Source organism: Sorex fumeus, unplaced genomic scaffold (genome assembly GCF_029834395.1).
Source record: "Sorex fumeus unplaced genomic scaffold, SorFum_2.1 ptg000010l, whole genome shotgun sequence".
Lineage (NCBI taxonomy): Eukaryota > Metazoa > Chordata > Mammalia > Eulipotyphla > Soricidae > Sorex > Sorex fumeus.
The window spans coordinates 896909-919005 of NW_026606067.1; the positions used below are offsets into that span (position 1 = coordinate 896909).

Sequence of the window (22097 nt, forward strand, 5' to 3'; positions counted from 1 at the left end):
ATTTATCAGCCTTGCTTCTGAGACCCATAAATAAATCTTGAAAGAGATCAAAAGCAGGCCATTTTAGTACATTAATGGCCACGATTCAGAGACTCACAAATGAATCTTAGAGGAGAGCAGCACACCGCAAGAGATGTCTCCCCACCCCGAGCCAGGCTGATTTCACTGGAGCACCTGGGAGGGGGCCAGGTGTGTCCCTCCGCCTGCCCCAAATGAACCCTAGCAGCTGCAAACCTCCAAAACCCATTCGTGGCCACGTTCATGGCCGACCCCACAGGTTCATCCTGAGTCCCCCCCCCCCCAAGAATGAATCCACTAAAACACTCAGTGGAACCAGAGACTGAAAACTCCAGGCTTCAAGGAGTTGGGGATGGGTGACCTCCTCCCATTTCCCCGACCTTCTGGTTTCCTGGCAGTCACTGCCTCTGGACACTGTTTAAGGGTATTAATAGCCATGATTCAGTGACTCACAAATGAATCTCGGAGGAGAGCAGCACACCACGGAGATGCCTCCGGACCCCAAATATTTTAAAATTTCAAAATTTCAGGAGCACACGGCCACTTTTGCAGCCACATGACACCTCATACTATACATAGCAAGCAATACAAAATAAATTATTTAGCATCTGCCTAAGGGGCAGGCTGGGGTAGTGGTGGCAAGATTCAAAGTAGTGGTGGTGGGATTGGTATTGAAATATTGAATGTAAATAATTATTGTGAAGTTTATAAATTTTTTAATTAAAAAAATTAAAAAACAAAAAGGTAATGTAGAGTTCATAGCCCTGTAGCGCTGTCCTCCCCATCGATTTGCTCGAGTGGGCACCAGTAACGTCTCCGCTGTGAGACTTGTTGTTTTACTGTTTTTGGCATATCAAATATGCCACAGGGAGCTTGCCAGACTCTGTTGTGTGGGCGGGATACTCTCAATAGCTTGCCGGGCTCTCCAAGAGGGATGAAGGAATCGAACCCAGGTCGGCTGTGTGCAAGGCAAATGCCCTACCTGCTGTGTGGCTGAATAAATAGCAGTACACCTACATAAATAAATAAAAAATAAATAAATGCCCCACATTCTAGAGATCATGTGGAGTGAAGTTGTTCAGGATGAAAGGGTAGATACAGAATGATCTCTCTCATATGTGGGGCTTCAAGACACACCATAAGGTACCAACAAGGGCCAAAGGCAGCACAATAATAGAACTGAGTCACACAACTGAGTTTTGGGGGGTCTGAGTCAGGGGCACTTGAAAGGGAAGGGCATTGGGATCCTGGTGGGAGGGAGGTGGATAACTGGTGATGCATGCACTTGGAATACATACAAGGGAAGCCATCATTAACAATACTGTAAATCACTGTGCTTCAATCAATAAAATTAATTTCCAACATTCTAGAGATGATGCCAAATTAATCTGCTAATAGCTTCCTACCAGCAGGAATAACTGTCTCTCTTGTAAAATAAGATTGATGTTTATAGAGTATAAGACTGCCAGGACTGCCTACGTCCCAACCAATCGCATATAAATTGTTGAGGAAAGACAAAAAGTTTTAGCTTCTGGTGAAAAAACAAATGAACTATACGGAAGTGAAAGGGCACCCCCTACAATTAAGATGTAAACTTCAGGTTTCAGGAAGGGGGAAACATCAAGAAGAGAGCCGGAGGATCAAAGGCAGCCATGATCGGACTCTATTATTAGCTAAGAGAATTGTTTCCAGTTGGTTGCTAAGGAAAACCTAAGCTTTGGAAAAGGAGCCCGACCACCACCCTATTGTGACAGCTGCTGCCCAGCTCCGATATCCCCGAGGAGCTCTCTGCCAACTGTGTGCCACTTGCCATTGCCATTCTGCTGCCTGCCAATCAAACCCACTCCTTTAAGGCAGCTGAGCCTGCTGGCATCTGCAGCCCTCAGGAGCAATCCACAGGAGGGCAGTGATTGGAGTGTCAGAAAGGCAGACTGCCACGGATCAAGAGAGACTGGCCCCTGAATGTGAACCTTTAAGTTTAAATCCAATGGGACACGGGACACTGGTGGTGGGAAGTGTACGCTGGTGAAGGGATGGGTGTTGGTCTACTAGATGACTGAAACCCAACTGGGAACAACTTTGTAACTGTGTATCTCAAGGTCATGCAATGTTTTAAAAAGTTTAAGTCCAAAAGAAGAAAGGGGTAATAAATTCAACCCAGGAGGAAAAAGATCTGGGTGATGGCTTCATTATGCCACTCACCAGGTAATATTAAGCAAATCTTTTTTTTTTTTCTTTTTGGGTTACACCGGCGATGCACAGGGGTTATTCCTGGCTCATGCACTCAGAAATTACTCCTGGCTGTGCTAGGATGCTGAGAATAGAACCCGGGTCGGACGGGTGAAAGGCAAATGCCCTACCCCCTGTACTATCACTCCAGCCCCATATTAAGCAAATCTAAATCTATTCTCAGGGCTTCGGCACTTTCATTTGTAAAACAGGGAGCATAAGTCTTATTTCTTTCAACATATAAAGAACTTAAGGGCTGGAGAGATAGTTCAATGGACTTGGCATATGCAAAGCCTGCTTTGCATGCAAGAGGCCTGGACTTGATTCCTGAGTACTGCTGGGAGTGACCCTGGGCACAGAGTCCGAGAGTCCCCCAACCCAGCACCACCATACATGGCCCAATAACTGAACAAAAAGAATAATTTCTTAAAAGATAGTACAGCAGGCAAGGCACTTGCCTTGCATGCAGCTGACCTGGGTTCAATCCCCAGTACTCCACATGGGCCTCTGAACCTGCCAGGAGTGATCCTGGTGCAGAGAACCAGGAGTAAGCCCTTGAGCATCGCTGGGTGTGGCCCCCCACCCCCGCCCCCAAAGAAAGAAAAAGGAATTTTGAAAACCCAAGATTGTGGCTTTCTTAAAAAGCTCACTTGACTCTTCAGGGATTGGCTGCCTTCACAGATAAACATCCTAAGAGACTGTTGATCCCTAGTTACTTTTTTTGTAAATCAAGATCCCCTACACCTCCATTCCAATGGTAATCCTTGGTCACTCTGGAACTTTGTAAAATAAAACGAGGAAAATGTTCCATAATCACTCATAAAGATCAAGTGTTAATATGTCCCTGTTTATGAGTTAGAGTCACGAGTTTCCTTTTGTATCAAACCGTCTTCCTTAAACAAGCACTGCACCGTAGCACTGTCCTCCCGTTGTTCATCGATTTGCTCGAACGGGCCTAGTAACGTCTTGATGGTGAGATTTGTTGTTACTGTGTTTGGCATATCGAATACGTCACGGGTAGCCTTGCCAGGCTTTGCCGTGTCCCTAAACAAGAACTCTAGAAAATGAAAGAAACAGTAGCTTGGGGTGTAAGACTGAGGCCAGTCACTGGCCAGCTGGTATGTGCCCACTCGCTTATCCCCTTCCAGAATGAGACATTCTCGGGTAAAGGAATGTGCTTTACCAGTCACTCCAACATGCCCGAAGGAGCTTGCTTCTGAGATACTTTCCTTTGGGTGAGGTGTGCCTGTGGCCATTCTCAAAGACTCATTTACCCCAAGGGTCCCTATGAACAGAGGCTGAAAGCCTCCGCCACAATTTCCCAGATGGAGTCAAATGCTTCCACAATCAGTTGCTTACAGTAAAAGTTCCAGCTCCCGGAGAATTAGCAGCCAGTGCTGCTCTTTCAGAAGGAAAATTCAGCTATTTGCAAAATATGTGATTCCCCGCCCCCCCTTTCAGCTTAAGTTTGTCTAGAGAGAACTAAATGGTTTTCATTCTGTAAGCCTTAAATGATAGATTTGATTTGATCAAGTCATTCCCCAGCTGAAAATACTTCAGTGGTATTCAGAGCTCAGAGAACAGAGGCCCACATTTCTTAAGACAGCAAAGACACACATCTACGTAGCTCCCCATTCTCACGCTCCATTAGTTCCAAAGTATACCTAGAGGAATTGGAGTCTTAGGTTTCTGTGAAAAACAAAAACAAAGCAAAACTTTTTCATGGACAGAGACATTTGGAAAAGGCTGTAAGTTCTAACAGCCCACGTCCGGCTCTCCACCCCCAACCTCTAAGAAATGACTCTGAAAAGGCTTTTGAGTGATACCATAAAATTTTTTAATGAATATTTCAGAGTTCTTTTAATTTGACCCAATACTCTTCAGCCTTTTTTTACACCTGCAAACCAACACCTGGCCTGCACAGTGGTCCATAGACCAACATTTTTTTTTCTTAGCGAGTATGCACTCCAGTCCTTTGAGCTACACAAACTAGTTCTCAACCTCTCTGCAGACCAGCACTGATCTGGGGATCAGTGGTTGAAGTTTCACAAACTCATTTGGCCAGAGTTAATTTCTTTCTTTTTCTTTATTTAAATCGATTTCACATAAAATATTGGCAGAAGTGCTTCAGCGCCATGTCCCCTCCCAGCTTTAGGCATATGGAAATTTCTTGTCTCGTGTATTTCTTACCTCTAAAATACCACCCTATTTCCACTCACAGAGAACCTCTGGCTACCTTTCAAAATCCAACCCCGCCACTGCCTGTGGTACACCCTCTGTCACCCTACTCAGTCGAATTTAGATTGTCCTCCTTTGTGCTCCCATAGCAACCTACACAAATATTTATCATGAGCACTTAACAATTATCAGGGCAATAACTATTTTTTTTGTGGTGCAGGGAATCAAACTTAGGGAGACACTCATACAAGGCAAGTGGCTGGACACTGAGTTACAGCCCAGCCTTAAGAATCAGTACTTAATTGTTCATTTTTTATTTATAAAAATTATAACATTTCATTTGTTTGTCTGTCTTCCAACAACATATATACTGAAGGGTCTAAAGAATGTTTTTCTTTGATCTTTTATCCTTAATCCCTCTCTCTGTGCCTGGCAAATAGCAGTCTCAAGAGACTTATTAGATAGTCAACGTATCTGAGTTCCCATTTAAGCAGGACTCTACACATTAGCTACAACATTGTATTTGCAGAATTTTATGTATTAAGGACTATTCCTGACTAATTCACAGAACTGATCCTATAGATGTGCCTATATTTATAATAGCTCATTACTTCTAATTGCTGTTACCAATTTAAATAGTTTGGGGTTTGGTATGCATTCAAAAATTATATTACACCTAAAATTCTACAACAGTGTAAACTAATGGTAACTCAATTTTTTAAAAAATCATTTAAGGGACCAAGGAGATAGCTCTGGGATGGAGAACGTGCCTGGTATGTGGAAGCCCTGGGACCAATCCCTGGCACCAAATTAATAATCCCCCCAGGCACTATCCTGGTGTGGCCCTGTCAGTCCCGGAGCATCACATGACCAAGTCCACCCAATGAATGGCCCAGTCTGCACAGTTAGGCTGAGGATCACTGGGAGTAGGCCCCAGCCCCCTGAGCTATGCTAGGGAGGTGCCCCAAATACATAAATAAAAATTCTATTATATGTTAACTTGCATCCATGAATATCTTAGAACCTGCATTTACTAACTCTACCTTGTGGTGATTCACTGACTTCAGCGTCTATAATGTGCTTCGTGTATTCCTCTAGGTAGAGAACTTTATTACAAAACTCCCTGAGACCTTGGGGGTAGATGTGTTTCATTAAGGGGATTCTGAACTTGCCATGCTCTAGCTCCAGAGTTTCAAGAGCACAGAGCTACTTTTTTTTTTTTTTTTGGCTTTTTGGGTCACACCTGGTGATGCACGGAGGTTACTCCTGGCTCTGCACTCAGGAATCACTCCTGGCGGTGCTCAGGGGTCCAAATGGGATGCTGGGAATCGAACCCAGGTTGGCCGTGTGCAAGGCAAATGCCCTACCCACTGTGCTATTGCTCCAGCCTCACAGAGCTACTTTCTATATTAAATGTTTGGCTTGGATAGCCAAACTATATAAGGTTATAAAAATTTCCCACAAGAGTTTTCTCTGTCCCTGACCAAATTCTTGACAAATACTACTTCTTTAACACCTCTTTGGACAAAGTATCCTGTTCATGGCTGAATATTTTAAGAAGACATTCAAGAATTCCAGCATTATACAGATTCTTGGTTACAGTTCCCAGTTTGGTCGGTCCCCAACCATGCTTCCTACACTCATAAATGGCATTAAAACGTGAGCTTCTAAAGTCTACAGTATAGGTTTTATACCAATGCTGGGCAACTCAGCCTAATCTGGCTTGGGGTTATCTTTATTCTTGGAAGTAACCTAGAAATTCCCTTTTATTTTTCTAAGTTCAACTATACTTTCATAATTTATAATGGGAGAGAGATCCTTGTAAATTCTATCTACCACATGGCCAGAACCATTCTAAAAAGCATACCTGAGACTGATTTTGTCCATCTCCACTACTGATATCTCAGTGCCCCAGTTCTCTCCTATGTGCCATCCTTCTGCAACAGACTCCTTCCTGGTCATATGACACCCATTGGTATCTGTTTTTTACCTGTCAATTAATATGCAATACTGTAACTGGAATTTAATAGCCAGAATTTTTAAAAAATTAAGTAATTCAGACCTTGTGATTAAAAACTTCCAGAGGTGGGGCTGGAGCGATAGCACAGCGGGTAGGGCGTTTGCCTTGCATGCAGCCGACCCGGGTTCGATTCCCAGCATCCCATATGGTCCCCTGAGCACCACCAGGAGTAATTCCTGAGTGCAGAGCCAGGAGTAACCCCTGTACATCTCTGGGTGTGACCCAAAAAGAAAAAAAAAAAACCTCCAGAGGTGAGCTAGTGAGAGAGCATGGAGGGTAAGGTACTGCTCTCTTGTAACTTGGAAAGTTGGCCTTGTGAGTGGATATCATTAGTTCAATCCCCAGAACCACATATGTTCCACTGAGTACTGCCAGGAGTGACCCCTGAGCACAGAGCCAGGAGTAAGCCTCTAGCACAGTTGAATGTGGTCCAAGCATGCAAGAAAAAAAAAAAAAACAAACAAGTGGCACATGGCCCAACAATTCTACTCTCGGTACATACATAGAAAACAAGAGAAATAGATATGTTCACTTAGAGAGAAACATTTCTACACTAAAACTGGTATGCAAATGTGTATAGTAATGTTACTCATCATAGTCAAAAGGTGGGGAAAAAACTCAAAAGTCCACCAATTTAAGAATGGCAAACAAAATGAGTGATGTCCACACAACAAAATAGCTTTTGGTCATGAAAAAGAATAAAGTACTGACATACGCTACGACATGCATGAGTGAACCATGACAAAATTATACTAAGACAAAGAGCCAGTTGTGAAATGCCACATGCTGGTTTCATTCACCAACCATGTCCAGAATTGGCACCTCTACGGAGACAGAAAGATCATGGCTGATTAGGTCTAAGGGGAAATGGAAAGATGGGAAAGAAGGCAACTAAAAGATATGGAATTTCTTTTTAAGGTGATGAGATTATCTAAAACTGACCTTTGCTAACAGTCTTACATATCTGGAAATACTAAAAACTATTGAATTGTAGGTTGACTTTAGGTTAACCTTGCGACCACTCACATTGTAGGGCTGGAGCAATAGCACAGCGGTAGGGCATTTGCCTTGCACGCAGCCAACATGGCCGACCCGAGTTCGATTCCTCCGCCCCTCTCGGAGAGCCCTGCAAGCTACTGAGAGTATCTCGCCCGCATGGCAGAGCCTGGCAAGTACCCGTGATGTATTCGATATGCCAAACACAATAACAACAAAGTCTCCAATGGAGACGTTACTGGGCCCGCTCGAGCAAATCGATGAACAACGGGAGGACAGTGACAGTGATAGTGACTGAACTGTAGGGCTGGAGAGATAGTTCAGTAGCTGGAGTACATGCCCATCTCTGAGCTTGAGCCCCACTACCACATGGGGCCCTAAGCACAGCCAGCATTGCCAGGTCCAAACACTGAATCCAACAAGCATTTGGAAATGGCCCCCAGCATCCCTGAGCACTGTCAGGGAGACTTAAGAAAAAAACTTACTGAATTTTACACTTTATAGCAATAGTACAATAGATGTGCACGTGGCTGACCTGGGTTACAATCTCCACCATCCTATATGGCTCCCCTGAGCACTGCCAGGAGTAACTCCTGAGAACTGAGACTGGAGTAACCCCTGAGCGCTGCTGGATGAGGCACCCACCCCCAAATAAATATGTGTGAATTATATGACATACAGCTTTATAAAGATAAAAGGTAAAGGTAAAGGCCCTCCCGTTGATCGTCGATTTGCTCGAGCGGGCCCAGTAACGTCTCCATTGGAGACTTTGTTGTTACTGTGTCTGGCATATCGAATACTCTCGGTAGCTTGCCGGGCTCTCTGAGAGGGGCGGAGGAATCGAACTCGGGTCGGCCATGTTGGCTGCGTGCAAGGCAGACACCCTACCCGCTGTGCTATCGCTCCAGCCCTTATAAAGATAGTACCAGAATATTTATCAATGGATCATCATTATATATAACTTAGCATATAAATTCAAAAGCCTTATCATTGACTGTCAGACCCTGCATTACACGGCTCCTACCTATTTCACAAGCCTCGTAAACTACTCTCCCTAACCTTCAATATGGAAACCACAAGACCATCTTTCAGTTTCTCCAAAGTATCAAACAACTTTCCTTCACAGTGTATTTTTAATTGCCATATGTTATGCCTGGAACACTCACACTCTTTAACTAAGTCATTTGTTCTACGGATCTCAGTTTTAGCATCACCCTCTTAGTGATTTCCTAGAAGGAAGGGACGTTACAGAAGTATCCTGGAATACAGGATCATAATGCATACATCAGGAGATACACACACACACACACATATACACATAAACATATGTATGTATATCACCTAGCATACATCACAAGTATAATTATTGATTTTCTGTTTGTCACCTTCACTAGCAGAGGTTTTCTGTTTTTCATCTTCACTCTCCAAGAACTGCGACTGTATTTGCCTGGTGAATGATCTGGGCTTATCATAGTACAGAGCAAGTAAGTAAGTCCAACAGCTCTTTGATATCTTGTGCCATCTCCTTATTTAATCATCTAATAAATATTTAACATCACCCTATTTATCTTGTGCCACTCCCCAAGGGCACGTATCCTGATAAACAACTCTCACATTGTGATTAATATCCTGATTTAATACCTTCATTTATTGCTGTCCCCTGAGAAAATAGGGCCTCCTTATAAAGTATGTGGTGAATAGCAGGTACTCAATAAACATTTGTGGAATAAATCAAACTTCAAAGCTTCAAATCAAAATCTATAAAAAGTGACATCTTATTAACCATGGGTTCTAAAATTCCTCCATAGTAAATGCCTCCATAGTATTCTCTAATGATTCATGAAATATATAAAATAACACATATAATAATACAGTCTGATAAAGAATGACTTACCTGAGTTATTGATCCTTTCAGGGATCATAATCTTAATAATAAACTTATTTAAATTCTTTTTTTATAGGGGCCACATTCTGGGGTGCTGTGTGCCTGCATGTGGTACTGGGTGTGTAACCAGGACCACCAGGTCATGTTCTCCCACTGAGTCACACTCCTGGACCTCTTAGCGATAAATTTCATTTTACTTTTCTTGCTTAGCACAGAGCGAAGGATTTTTCAAAAGGCATATTTTCAGCTAATGAGAAGATTACTTTTACATTTAGTTTTTAGATAAAACCAATACAATCTAAATAGCTCATGAGCAATTAAATGCATTATCATTAACATATTTACTCAAGATGAATTTTAAAATTTTTTCTTGGGTAACAGCCAATTAAAAGAGTGTGACAATTTGATGTTGGAATAGTGAATGCCTGAAACAACTGCATTATGAACAACCTGGTAAATCACAGTGTTATAAATTTAAATTTTTGCAAGCCACCGAGAGTGTCTTGCCCACACGGCAAAGCCTGGCAAGCTACCCGTGATGTATCCGATATGCCAGACACAGTAACAACAAGTCTCACAATGGAGACGTTATTGGGTCCGCTTGAGCAAATCGATGAACAAGAAGAAGACAGCACTACAGTGCTAATTAAAAAAAAAAAGAGGTGTGATAACTAATGACAACTAATGTTTCTGTGATCTGTTTGCCCAGATATCAGTTGGGTTCCCCTCTCCCCCATGCTTAGGTAAAGAAATAAAAAAAGAGAGCTGGAGAGATAGTATATAGTATAGGGGGTAGGGTGCTTGCCTTGCATGAGGCTGATTTGATTTCTGTCACTATATATGATCCCCCAGGACTGATTCCTGAGCACAAAGCCAGGAGTATGCCCTAAACACATCAAGGGATGGTCCAAGAACCCCTTCCCCCAAAGAAAGAGATAGAGAAAGAAAGAGAGAGAGAAGGTAGGGGATTAAAAAAGAGGGAAAAGGAAGGGAAAAAAGAAAGGGGAAAAATTCTATTTTCAACTGACAACATTTCCCTTCAATTTCTTCACAAAACGTAAGTTCTAGAGCTAGTATTCCAATAAACAAAGATCTAAAAGGTTTGACTCATTGCATCTTGCAGATTTATTGTGATATATTATTACTGTTCAAGGAATAGTCCCTGAGCACCAGCATGAGGCTCAAAAACACTGTTGAAAAAAAAAAAAAGTGGGGCAAGGGGAAGGATAATGATAGCCCTGGTTTCTTTCTTTCTTCTTTAAATTGAAGAGCTGTGATTTACAAAGTTATTGGAGTTTTAGGCCTGCACTATTTCCACACCAGTCCCAGCAGCAGCGTCAACTCCCTCCATCAGTGCTCCCATATTCCCTCCCCACTCCCAACTCTCCCTTCCCCACCATCCAGCCTGGCAACTTGACACATCACAAAGTTTCAGCAGTCCTGGTTTTAAAACAAACTGAAAACGCCCAAGTGAAGTACAGTCTATTTTTCTATCCTATTTACTCTATTTTTCAAGCAGGAGAAAAAAAAATTAAAAGGTCTGTTTGGCTTGATCACATCTCCCGAGAATTTTAACACTGATGATTGAAAAAAACCAAACTTCTTAAGATTCTACCTTGAGCCTCTTCTTTCTCAAGTCCTGAGTGCTCTCTCGCAATCTCCCTACACAGACACTGCAGAACAGCCCGTCACTGTCCTCTACCATACCATCCTCTATGATTCTAGAATTCTCAGAGCAATTAAAATGGGTTGCCTCCTTCTAGTGCTCTGCACTTTTTGTCATACTACTGCTTTTCTTTGCTGCGAGAAAAGCCATGGACCACCAAGAACAAAATGAATATCCTTCGGTCATTTTATTCAAATAGAGTCTGATGGGAAACGTGCCTCAGAAATGCCTGACAAAAGACAAAGAGAAAAGAGCTATATCCCTATGGTAATGTATGTCCTTGCCTCTATCCACAAGGTAATCTTATGTCTATGTCAAAATAATCAGGAGCAATGAAGATTTCTGCCAAAAATACAAAACTGTAAGAGTAAAGACATTTTCCAGCAATTTACTTGCGATCGAGGAAAAGACTTCACGTCTTTTTTTTTTTTGCTACCCTGAAAGCAAAACCAGACAATGGAATCAGCAGAGAACCTACCTCCTCCTCTCCCTGGCCTCCACAGAATCCGTCCCAGGCGTGGAGAGCGCAGTGGCAGTGGTGACCCCATTGGCAGTGCTGGGTGAAGGGCGGTTGGTGATCACACAGAGCGGGGTGCTCGAAGACACATTGTCTGCTGTTTTCTCTGCAGTTGAGTCAGCCTGAGATTTGTAAGGAGTCCTGAAAGGGGGGTGGGGCAGATAGAGGAAGGAGAACGATCAGGCAAGCTATACCACAAAGCACTATTGCAGAGACAGACCGCTCAGGAGAAATTTAACTGGAGCATTCTCTTATTCGAAATTTGTTGGTTTGGGTTTTTTATTCTTATTTGGGGTGGGCTTGACAGCTGGGACTCAGGGGTTGCACTTGGCAGGGTTCAGGGAGCCAGGTAGAACATGGGGACTGAAGCCGAGTCTCTGGCATGGGAAAAATGAACTCGGTCCTTTGAGTTCTCTCTCTAGCAGGTTCTGTTTTGTATTTATTTATTTTTTTAAAAAAAAGAGCCCTTAATTTATAGACTAGTCTGATTCAGAATTCAATCTAACATACTCTGGCTTAAGAGGTACATTTACAAGGAATTTATTTTTCCCTGGAATTTTTTTTTAATCAAATAAAAGCTGTTACACAAAGCAAATTTACTAGTGACATATGTGAGAGTTCTTTAAGTGACTTTGAAATACCATCTGGTCTCCATGCATGCACACAGAGACAAGGCTCTCCACACATGAAAACAACACTAAAGTTACTTACCGTACTGGATTTCACCTGCCCCTTAATTCTGAGGCTCTCAAGTAGTCCTCAGCCTAGACTGGATGTCCATCTTCTTGGATTATCCAGAAACATTTGATAAAAAGCGTGCAGCCTCAGTCTGTCTGATTCTCCTTCACCTAGCTCAGCAATGGTTTTTCATTTAAGAATTGTCTATACTCCTAACTACAAAAATGAAAACTCGCAGACTTCTATATCCAAGCTTAATCACAGGCTTCCTGACAGCAAGCTGAATAATTAGTGGATGATCAGACTCCTTTACATGAAAACAAGATCTTTGTTTCTTAACACAGACCTGAGTACAACCATTGGCTCTCCACCCAAAATGCTATCGCTCGTGACGTCACAGTTTGTTGCTGGGGTAACAGAGATCCAAAATTGATGCTTGCGGAGATGGGAGAGGCAATGAAAATAGTAACTGCTGGAAATCTGGGTTTTCCACATATTCACAATTTTTTACAATTAATCATAAGGTCACTTCCAAATAATAGTATTGTCAGAAGCAGCAAGAAATAACCAGATCATACAAGTCTATATATGGTACCTAGAAGCAAATATACAAGTAGAACAGTTTGAAGTGTGATTTAAAAAATACAATCACTACTCTAGGAGCAATTAATGACTCACATAAAAATGACTCACTCTCATATAAATTTTAATTCATTAAAGAATGACTTTCATGGAAAGAATGACCACTCACTCTTTAATTTTTTTTTTTTTTTTGCTTTTTGGGTCACACCCGGCGATGCTCAGGGGTTACTCCTGGCTCATGCACTCAGGAATCACTCCTGGCGGTGCTCAGAGTTCCATTTGGGATGCTGGGAATCAAACCTGTGTCGGCCATGTTGGCTGCGTGCAAGGCAAACGCCCTACCTGCTGTGCTATTGCTCCAGCCTCTCACTATTTAATTTTAAAAAACGAAGGTAAGTGAATCCCAAGACATGCAAGATATATGAGTCTCTGGGTCCTAATAAAATTAGCCAGAAACAAACTACAAAAAAATACACCAAAATCTTACCCAAAAATATTTTTTTGGTTAATAACATATTTTGATCTCTGTATGCCAGGGTGTGTCGTGGCCGTGCGACATCTTATTATTTCATTCCTACTTTGGACAAACTGGCAGACTACCGAATGTAACCTGCCCACACGGCAGAGTCTGGCAAACTCCCCGTGGCGTACCCAATATGCCAAATACCAGTAACAATGATGGGTCTCATTCTCCTAACCCTGAAAGAGCCTTGAATGTGGCACTTTTTAGAATCTCAGAGCTAGGACGAAGGAGACGTTACTGGGGCCTGCTCGAGGCAATCGACAAACAACAGGATGGTCGTGATCGTGATCATAATCGTATGCCAGGGATTTTATTTTATTAAATTACATAAGAGGACTTTTACTATTACCCTGAAGTATGGTTTTGTAAGTAGACTGTTAGAAGCAGAATACTGGAGAAAAGTTTCCAGAATTAGGCTTAGAGTCTTCAGAAACAGTTGAAGCTAAGAATAAGCGAGTTTTACCCCTCTGATCTGTATTTTGTTTTGTAAAATGGGGACAATAACACTTAAAATTCAGGGTGACAGGTAAAATACTGTACGTAGAATGCAGACTAAATGCCAAGAATAACATATGAACACAGTGGCAATAAAATAATGAAACAGACAAGAGCTTTACATAGACAAATCTAGGTTCTGGCTTTCCGTGGTTCTATACCAGCTGTGTGACTTTGGGGAAAATGATTAAGCTTTTGATCTCAATTTCTTCACCTACAAAATTAAAGTCCAATTCATACACCGGAAGGCTCTTCATGAAACTGGATAGTATGTATGCATGCTGAGATAGTTAGCTGTCTAATTAATACTCAATCTCATTCTCTACCCTCCTAACAAACCCCAGCTACACTGAGGACAGTGATTTACCTATTTGAAAAAATTAAAATCTCTGGACTGGAGAGATAGTACAGGGGTTAAGGCACTTTGCATGAGTCAAATCCTATTCAATCCCCAGCATGGGATGGTCCTCCAAGCGCTGCTAGGAGTGACTCCGAATAACATTTTCTAATAAAAAATAGCACAGTGGTAGAGCGTTTGCCTTGCAAGCCGCTGTCCTGGCTGAGCCAGGTTCAATTCCTCTGCCCCTCTCGGAGAGCCTGGCAAGCTACCGAGAGTATTTCGTCTGCACAGCAAGGCCTGGCAAGCTCCCTGTGACGCATTCGATATGCCAAACACAGTAACAACAAGTCTCATAATGGAGACATTACTGGACCTGCTCGAGCAAATCAATGAACAACGGGAGGACAGTGCTACCCACTGTGCAATAAAAAATAAAATCAGGGGCTGGAACGATAGCACAGTGGGTAGGGCATTTGCCTTGCACGCAGCCGACCTGGGTTCGATTCCCAGCATCCCATATGGTCCCCCAAGCACCACCAGTAGTAATTTCTAAGTGCAGAGTCAGGAGTAATCCCTGAGCATAGCCAGGTGTGATCCAAAAAGCAATAATAATAATAATAATAATGATAAATAAAAAATAAAATAAAATCCACACTTTCCAAAGTCTTCCTGGCTGATTAGTGGTAGCCAGGAATATATAAGAAGAAGATCAGTGCTTTTGAGAAAACTCTCAGCTCAAATTCCCTCTGTGCACTTCCCCCCTTTCCTCTTCTTTCCTGCCATGAATGCAGCCACCATGGCCAATGCTTCAGCAGCTATTATGTAACCAAAGAAACCTAAGGAATGAACATTATGAGCAGAAAAGCAAAAGGAGTCTGTATCCTTTAATGCTTTTGAACTGTGTATCTGGTCTGCCTAAATCTGGACTTTTGGGGGCTGGAGAGATAGGAGAGGTTGCCTTGCACACGGCTGACCTGGGTTCAATCCTTGGCATCCCATGTGGTCCCCCCAACAAGCTTCACCAGGAGTGATTATTGAGTGCAGAGCCAGGAGTAAGTCTTGAGCATTGCCTGATGTGGCCCCAAAACAAACAAACAAAACCAAAATCTGGACTTTCTTAAAAGAGAGAGAAAAAAAACAAAGAACTGGAGCAACAGTACAGTGGGTGGGACATTTGTCTTGCATGCAGCTGAGCCAGGTTTGATCCCTGGCACCCTATATGATCTTTTGAGTCCACCAGAAGTAATTCCCGAGTGCAGAGCCAGGAATAACCCCTAAGCATTGCCAGAGAGAGAGAGAGAGAGAGAGAGAGAGAGAGAGAGCGCTATCCATACTTTCCCCCAGTTTTAACTCTTAAAAGTCAATCACATAACCACTCTTCCATTTGAGGGTAATATCTACCCTATCTTAATGGATTACTATGAAGGTTTAATAAATTTATATACACTTGCACTGAATTATTATTGATAATATATCAAAAACCTGTCCTTCTGCATAATCAATTGGACTGTTATGTAGTATATTTCTATATAATTACATGGTATTAGTATATTTTATCCATCCTAAGTCTATCCCTCCTAGTCAAATACATGATCATTTATTTAGGGAAAGTAATCTAATACACTGACAACTATTAATCAAGCACCATTATCAGTGGTGTTCTTACAATAATAACTTTACAACAGGCTATGAGTTCAATTCCTGGCATCACCCCCATATGTTAAGTGTGCTCCTGGAGGCACTGCCATTTGCAATCCTCAGCACCATAAAAAATGGACCATCCCCTGTGCCCATAATCAAACATGTGCAACCGTGGTTCTCAAAACACTAACAATAAAGAGAGGGGAAGGAGAAAAAAATTAAATAAGGAGAAACCTATAAAAAACATACAGGGGATGCGGGGGCTAGCTGGGGTCAGGGGCACAGGATTTCCTGCTTGATGCCAGCACTGCATGGCCCCTTGGCACCGCTGTATGGGACCCTAGTGGCTCTCGGGGCATCGAAAGGGCCAAGCTGTGCTGCATCCTCTAGTCTGAGCACTAAACCACAAGCCCAGCTGGCTGAGTATCACTGGTAGGTAACGTCCTGGCCCCTGAGCACAGGGTGGAAGCACCTGAGCCCCACCAGAAACGCCCACGTGGTTAAAATCCCAGCTAACCTCCTGCAGCACTTTCCCCGTGCTACTCCTGAGTTGAACCGGTAAGTAAACCAAGACAATGATGCCCAGTACAAAATTTAGACCAACACAGGTCTCTCCTTCCTCTGCACCTACAATAGTACAAATATTGCCATTTCCAACAAAACGTTCTCACTGGCTGGGTATCTCAGAAAGGCTACCGGAGGCTTTTGAAACAAGAATTCATTTTCCTTTGGATTTGATTTTATGCCATCCTCCCAAAGGGCTCAATATAAACTCTTCCTAATCATAACTACTGAAAAATTAGTAAGTGATATGTATCACAGGTGACGTTTTGTAATAGTATGCCCCTTAAATTGTAGCTCAGTTGGCAAGATTCTTGCAAGATCAAAGCAATCATCTTAGCTTGATACCTAAGAAGCAAATCCAGCTTCTTACCCCATAATTACCCCATAATTAATCAGCAAGCAACTGATGACTATCTAACACAAGTCAAATCAAATGCATACCCTCTAAGTTACAAACATCTTAGAGTAATTCAAGCTATGTCTACCATGTCAAAGTGACAAAGTCTCTTTGCTTTAGCATTCACATGTGTTTCCAGAGGCATTAGCTTTGATGACTGTAACTCATACTGGCTCCAAGAAGCCTTACCTGCCATGGTGCACAGATGCAGTAGTGTTTGCACTGACTGGTGCAGGGCAAGAAGAGGCAGGTTGCCACTCGCTGCCCTGAGAGGTAGATGAACCAATGGTAATGGGTGAGGTAGCAGAAGATGAATTGCGATTGGCTGAAATGTAGGGACTTGTGGGGTCACTACTTCTACCAAATGAAGCACTGCAAAATAGCACACAGTCACTTTCTTCAGGACATGGTGCCACCCACCACTTCCCAGCACCACCTTCCCACCAAAATTGTGCACTTACAAGAAATGTAGCCCAAAGAGAGGGTATGACAACTGGGAAGTGGAGTGATCAAATCCAGCTAGAGCTGGGTCACTGTCAGCAAGCAGGCATGAGTCAATCATTCAAAAGAGAGAAAGAATATGAGAAAGGAGCAATGGTACATAGCAAGAGAAAGCAAAAGAGTGAATGCGTGAGTAGAGACCAAGAAAGGAAAATGCTTGGAACAGAGTAATTTGAATATAAAAAATAATTCCCAGTAAAGCCCGATGCAAAACAAAAAAATCATGCAACTTCAAATGTCTATCTGATGTAGAAGTAGCAACAGCTAAAGTGAGATCAAGAATTTAGAAAGATTTGGGAACTGAAATTGAGAAAGAAAAGAAAAGAGTATAAAATAAATTCTGAAAAAAAATTACTTTGAGAAGTACAATGATTTAATCCAAAGCAAAAATCATCTTTGGGAGGATTTATGTCTTAAGTCAAGAAAGTAAAAATGTGCGAGAGAATTAGAAAGCAACTCTTATCTTTTGATTCAACTAAGGACACATAAGAACTAACTGAATTGCAGTAAAAATCATTAGGGTTAGGGCATAAGACACTTCTTGTCTATAACACTAATAAGACATATGGTGTTTTTGTGTCAGGGTAGGAGGAGTGCTGTTACCAAAAGAAGTTTTGAAGTGTCTTCTGAAAAGAAGCATTCTATTGGATTATTTGAAAGAAACTTTTGCCTATAGGGAAATGATGAGCTGGGATATGGGAAGTATGCCAAGGTTTGGCATGACGCAAAAATAACAAATATCTATTCATGCTTTGTTTTCTTTAGTAGTGATGGCATATAATTCATCTCAAAATCTTCAGGGAGTGAGGGACTCCCAAACAGTGCTCAGGAGGTGTAGGGACCCTTCTCAGAGACTTGAGGCCTTCTGAGTCAGCAGTTTAATTCTTGGGTCCGAGGGTGCCGTGCTGCTCAGCCCCGTGCTTCAGGGGACTGTGCCCACAACCATGGCAGTGCTCAGGGGCCTCCAGGGCCTTATTGGGCAATGCTCAAGGGACCATTTAGCATCAGGAATCAAATCAGGGTTGGAACATGGAAGGTATGAGTTTTATCCCTGTACTTTCTCTCCAGCCCATGAGAAATTTCTCTTCAAAAGATCATTAATGTGAGATTTTGTGAAATCAAAAAGTACATTAGGATGAGAGAAGAACAGCTTTGCAAAACCAAAACTTGAAGCAAGTTTCAGCTCTTTCCTCAAAAAATGTTATGCATGCTCCACTGAGACTGAAGCAGTTCCTTTACACTCTGTTCGCCATAATTAGGTCAAACAGCATTTGTCAGCTGACATGTGGATGACTTGGATCATGAAAAATCACAACCTCACAAAATAACAACATGCCTAAAAATTAACTGGAAGACTTCTCTACTTTTTAGATACAGAACACTGTTTACTTAGAAACATATTCTTATGTCCAACCATAAGGAACGTTTGCGTATTTAGAGAGAGACTAAAGACTTGAAGACAGATGAAAGCCTTATTAATAAAAGAACCACCAGGTTTGCATAAGAAAACTTCTGTGTCATCACTGAACTTCACTTGTTCTCAAAGTTGAGTCCTTTCTAAGTACATTAAAAGGCAAAATGGCTATTTTTTTTCTGTATTTTGATATTTATTAGCTAATTACATTGCTCCTTGCAAGCAGAAATGAAGTTTTGATCCCAAATATGTAGATCATGGACAAGTTTGATTCAAGGGTAGCCAATCAATTGTCAAAAAGTTTAATGACAGCATAAAGAGACAGTTGGAAGGAGAGAATTCACAGTAAGTGACAGAATCAGATTCTTCCACATCAGAAGCAAAGATTGAATTAAAATATGAAAGAAGTACACTCTATAGCTTTACGGCTTGGGCAAAGGTGCTGTATTTGCTGGCTGGTACAAGGCAAAGAAAATAACTGCAGAAAAGGAATACAGATGAGAAAAGGGAGGAAACCCAAGTACCTTCTCTGCACCAAACTTGCGAGTTTCACATCTTGATGAATCTGAGGGCCATTAAAGTCATAAAAAAAAAACACAAAACTCAAGTCCCTAAATTAACAACAGGCTCAAAACAAAACTACTTCACTGTAATACAACTCTATTCCCATTTCCCACCCCACTCACCACTCTACAGGAACCCCAACCTTCCTCCCCGCAAAAAAAAAAAAATGTGGGGAGAAGACAGCTACAAGAGGAGAGCTAGTTGGACACAGGGCGTTAAACTCAGTCCTGTTCAGAGAATATTAGAAGTCACTTTTAGGTGAAGATGTTATGAGGACTGAGAGGGTAGAAAATTCATATCTGTCGTGAGAATTTAGAATCAGCTCACTTTATTCAGCTAAGAAAACTATATTTCAATTTGAAATTCAAGCAATATATTAACCCCAAGAAATCTAAAAGGAATTCCATTTTGATTCATTTTTGTGGTGCTAATTGGGTATAACCGAGCATGCATTTACCCAATCCCCAGGGCCAGGGAGAAAGAAAATCATTTCCCATCCCTTTGAACATGTACCTTTTCAAGTAGCTTGATACATAGCTGGACGGAGTGACGGTCTGTGGAGTTTCCTTTCCCTTCGCTTCATCCCGCCACAGCTGCCGGTTATAGGAGCCGCTCCTCACCAGATTAACAGCTGATTCTCTGTGGAGGGATGGAAGAAAACCAAACCAAACAGCAGCAGTTATCATCAGTTTATCTTCCTGACACAATGCAAACTGGGAGAGAAGAGTCAATAAGAAAAACTGTAACATGGTTAAGGGTTAAAGCAATAAGATGTATTTACTTTTTTTGTTTGTTTTGGAAGGGGATTCTTTGGGAGACCACAGCCAGCAGTGCTCAAGCTTGTTCCTGGTTCTGCACTCAGGGATCACTCCTGGAGGGTCTCAGGGAACCATATGGGGTGCTGAGGACTGAACCCAGGTCAGCTGCATGCAGGGCAAGCTCCCTACCTGCTGTCCTATCTCTCCAGCCCCAAGGCATATTTTTCAAGTAATCCTCTGTTTCATATACCTGATTTCTATACAGAGGAAGAGTATTACTATCGATTTTCTTTTACCAACTCCAAAGCCAACTGCTGTATAAACTGGGAAGATGTCTCCAAGAGATAGAAAGCATGCCTCGAATACATGAAAGACTCCGGGCTGGATCCCTGGAAGTGCATGGTTCTTTTGGTTCTTTCCACACAACACCAACAGCTGCTGCTAACCACTGCCAGGACAAGGTCTCCCAAACAAAAAAAGAAAAATATTAAAGCCAACTTGTTAGGTATCTAAACCGTAAAAGTCTGTAACACTAAGACATCACTTCTGATCCTCTGCTTGTTTGCTTGTTTACCACACTCAACAGAACTCAGGGATTACTTCTTTGGATCACACCCAGTGGCTGAGAGACCATATGCGGTGCCAAGGATTAAATGTAGGTCACTGCAAGCACTACCTCTCCACCCACTAACTGAGTCTGGGGTATGGTGCCACCAGTAGGTCAACCTGTACCTGCGGGGCAAGTACATCAGCAGTCTGATGGGGCCTTCAGGCTTCCTGCTACCCCAAATTGCCACTCTGCCTTTGGCCAGACCTCAGCAATCTGGGGACCAAGTTTACCAAGAAATTAAATGGCCAGAAGTTAGGTATGTGGGAACCACACACACAAACCACCTCCTGCTCATCTATACAGGTTCATTTATCGGCCTTATTTCAGAGACCCATAAATAAATCTCAAAAAAGATCAAAAGCCACAGTCAATCTTGGACTAGCGCATGGCTGAACAGACTGAACAGACTGGGGGTGGGGGGGTGGGTCATGTCAGCCTAGTGCCTACCCAAGCAGAGCCCCCCGCAGCCACTTGCTTCCACAATCCAAAATCACTGCCATACCCCAGGCCTCCACCATCTCAGGATGGACCTCACCAAGATAAATCTGCTGAAAATTCGGGTATGTGGGTTTTGTGACTGAAATCTCCAGGCTTTCTCAGAGTTGGGAATGGGCTACCTCCCCCCACTTTCCTATACTCTGGGAAGCACTGGCAGTCACCCCCACGAACCAGCTCCAGTGCCACTATGTCAGCTCTTCTACCAGACTTGCTTCAGAGACCCATAAATAAATCTCAAAAGAGATAAAAAGCCGCAGCTAATCTTGGACCCATACAAGGCTGAAAAGACCAAGGTAAATTGAAGCGGAGGGGTGGGTCAGCCTGGTGCCCACCCAAGCAGAGCCTCCAGCAGCCACTTGCTTCCACAATCCAAAATCACCACCATGCCCCTGTCCAGACTCCACTGTCTTGGGATGGACCTCACCAAGATATAGCACTGCAGCACTGTCCTCCCATTGTTTATCGATTTGCTCGAGCAGGCCCAGTAACGTCTTCATTGTGAGACTTGTTACCGTGTTTGGCATATTGAAGATGTCACAGGTAGCTTGCCAGGCTTTGCCGTGCGGGCGAGATACTCTAGGTAGCTTGCCGAGCTCTCCGAGAAGGGCAGAGGAATCAAACCCAGCTCGGTTGGGCTGGCTGTGCGCAAGGCAAATGCCCTACCTGCTGTGCTATCGCTCCAGCCCACCAAGATATAATCTGCCGAAAATTCAGGTATACAGTTTTTGTGACTGAAAGCTTCAAGCTTTCTCGAGGTCGGGATGAACTACCTCCCGGCACCTCCCTGTACTTCTGGAAGCCTCAGCAGTCACATTCACAACCCAAAGTGCCACCCAGTTAAAAAACTACTCCAGCCTTCCTGTCCTAATAAAAATACTGAATGTCCTGAACAAACACCTGTTTGTGTTTGTTAATCACCTCTTAGCACCTCTATTGCAAACCATAATGCACAAAAGGAAAAGGAGAGAGAGAGCAAGAAGGAATGTGCCTCCCACAAAGGAAGGCTGGGGGTGGGGCATGGGT

At 42.7% G+C, this 22097-nt stretch overlaps 1 protein-coding gene across 3 annotated transcripts in view; it reads right to left on the reverse strand.

Moving 5' to 3' along the window:
* The window catches only part of PPP1R12B (protein phosphatase 1 regulatory subunit 12B), a 250443-nt gene that overhangs the window by 118241 nt on the left and 110105 nt on the right, over positions 1-22097 (reverse strand). For all 3 annotated transcript variants that reach the window (XM_056110653.1, XM_056110652.1, XM_056110651.1), the window contains exons 12-13: positions 19722-19847; positions 11471-11650 (exon numbers count right to left, since the gene is read on the reverse strand). In XM_056110653.1, the coding sequence (XP_055966628.1) occupies positions 11471-11650; positions 19722-19847 (306 nt within the window). The remainder of the gene's footprint in view (positions 1-11470; positions 11651-19721; positions 19848-22097) is intronic.